Raw genomic sequence first — 1,754 nt, forward strand, 5'->3', positions numbered from 1 at the left:
TTATGTGATTTTTTTCTAATTACATAGATTGATGTCAATTCAAAATGCCAGAAACTAAACCACTAGTGAAGGAATGTTTACCTAAACAAGGACTCACTTACCATGAAGACATGCCCACTGTAGTGTTATGTAAACCAAAACTTTTGCCTCTAAAATCAGTCTCCTTGGAAAAGATGGAAAAAATGCAGCGTGAAGCTCAAGAAATGGTGAAACAACAGGAATTAGAGGCTACAGAGGAGGAAAACTTTGGCATTTACTAAAGTCTGATCAGTTTTTTGTTTTGTGTGTGAAATTTACTTTGATATTTTTGTTTCTTAATATTTTATATTATTAATCTATCAGTTTGTGACTTTGTAAAATTCAGTATAACAATGGGTTCTGTTGAGCAGCCCTGGCAGTATAATTTCCCCCCTTTCTTTACCATCCAACCAAATATTGACACTCGTAAGAAACAGTTGGAGGCTTGGTGCCGACTTGTTCTTGATATACAAAAACAACGGAAAAGTTACTCTCTAGATGTCAATGAAGCTCAGAATTCCATTTTTAGCAATAAAGATATTAATAGGAAGCTACCACTGGACGGAATTTACATGGTTCTTGATGAGCTTTGTAAGAAGGGGCATATTGAATGGAAAGATCCAAAAACAAAGAAAGAGTGTTTGGTGATGTGGCGCACTCCGGAAGAATGGGGTAAATTGATATACAAGTACATATCTGACCGGAGCATGATAAATACAGTTTGTACGTTGTTTGAAATATCAAATGGGGATGAAACAGAAGGTGAAGAATTTCATCAATTAGATGACTGGCTTTTAGTCAGAGCTCTTAAATCTTTGGAAATAGATGGAAAGGCAGAAATGATGGGCACTGAAGGGGTGAAATTCTTTTAGTTCAGCCCAGGGAAGCTTTGAATAATCAGCATAAAAATGAACGGTTGAAAAATGTAACTAGTGGTTATAAACATGATTAAAATCTGGTATTAATGAAATTGAATGTATTATAAAGTGTTTGTATTTTGTTTGCAAAGATTTTGATTTTTCTTTTAAGTACGAAAAACTTCTGGAAGGTGTTATAATAATTCCATATGCTTGTTTGATTTTTTTTATAACAAAAACATTTTTGCTGTGCAATGGCAGTGAATATGGATGATTTTATAATTTTCAACAGTTCTCTTAAATGATAAATATACCAACAAACAGACATTACTGGAAGATGTAACCAGTCCTGAGATAAAAGAATGATTTTGATATATAATTTCATTATTTAAAAATAAATGAGCCGTGTCATGACAAAACCAACATAATGGGTTTGCGACCAGCATCCGCGCAGTCTGATCAGGATCCATGCTGTTCACTTACAGACCCTATAACAAGGAAAGAAACTGATAGCGAACAGCATGGATCCTGATCAGACTGCGCGGATGCGCAGGCTAGTCTGGATCCATGCTGGTCGCAAACGCATTATGTTGGTTTTGCCATGACACGGCTCAAATGTTGAATTGTTTCATGTGTTATACTTATAGGTTTCATGAGTAATAACAGGAAGAATGAAAGAAAAGTTACATTACAAAATGTATGATGTGATCAGTATATGAATTAAATAAAAGTGTTAGTGTATATCTTCACTTGATTTTCTAAGCTTTTAAATGTACAAATTAAAATTGAGCTTGCATGAATGTATGTATGTGACAGGCTGAGGTTTGCTAAAATGTTGCTCATAACTTCCTTCAAAAACAGATGGATAGGCTTCGTTAT

General features: G+C 34.4%; 1 protein-coding gene across 1 annotated transcript; it reads left to right on the top strand.

The window, feature by feature from the left end:
- The first annotated feature begins 226 nt into the window (after positions 1-226).
- On the top strand, positions 227-1,103 carry LOC132750765 (vacuolar protein-sorting-associated protein 25-like). The gene has a single exon (XM_060740805.1). It carries the CDS (start codon positions 372-374, stop codon positions 888-890), a length of 519 nt encoding a protein of 172 aa, XP_060596788.1. The 5' UTR covers positions 227-371; the 3' UTR covers positions 891-1,103.
- The last annotated feature ends 651 nt before the right edge of the window (positions 1,104-1,754 follow it).

The sequence above is a fragment of the Ruditapes philippinarum genome, unplaced genomic scaffold (genome assembly GCF_026571515.1).
Source record: "Ruditapes philippinarum isolate M1 unplaced genomic scaffold, ASM2657151v2 ctg558_1_1_1_1, whole genome shotgun sequence".
Lineage (NCBI taxonomy): Eukaryota > Metazoa > Mollusca > Bivalvia > Venerida > Veneridae > Ruditapes > Ruditapes philippinarum.

Bases quoted from the DNA above. Each gene is read 5' to 3' on its own strand.
- LOC132750765 (XM_060740805.1), top strand. From the start codon at position 372: ATGGGTTCTGTTGAGCAGCCCTGGCAGTATAATTTCCCCCCTTTCTTT.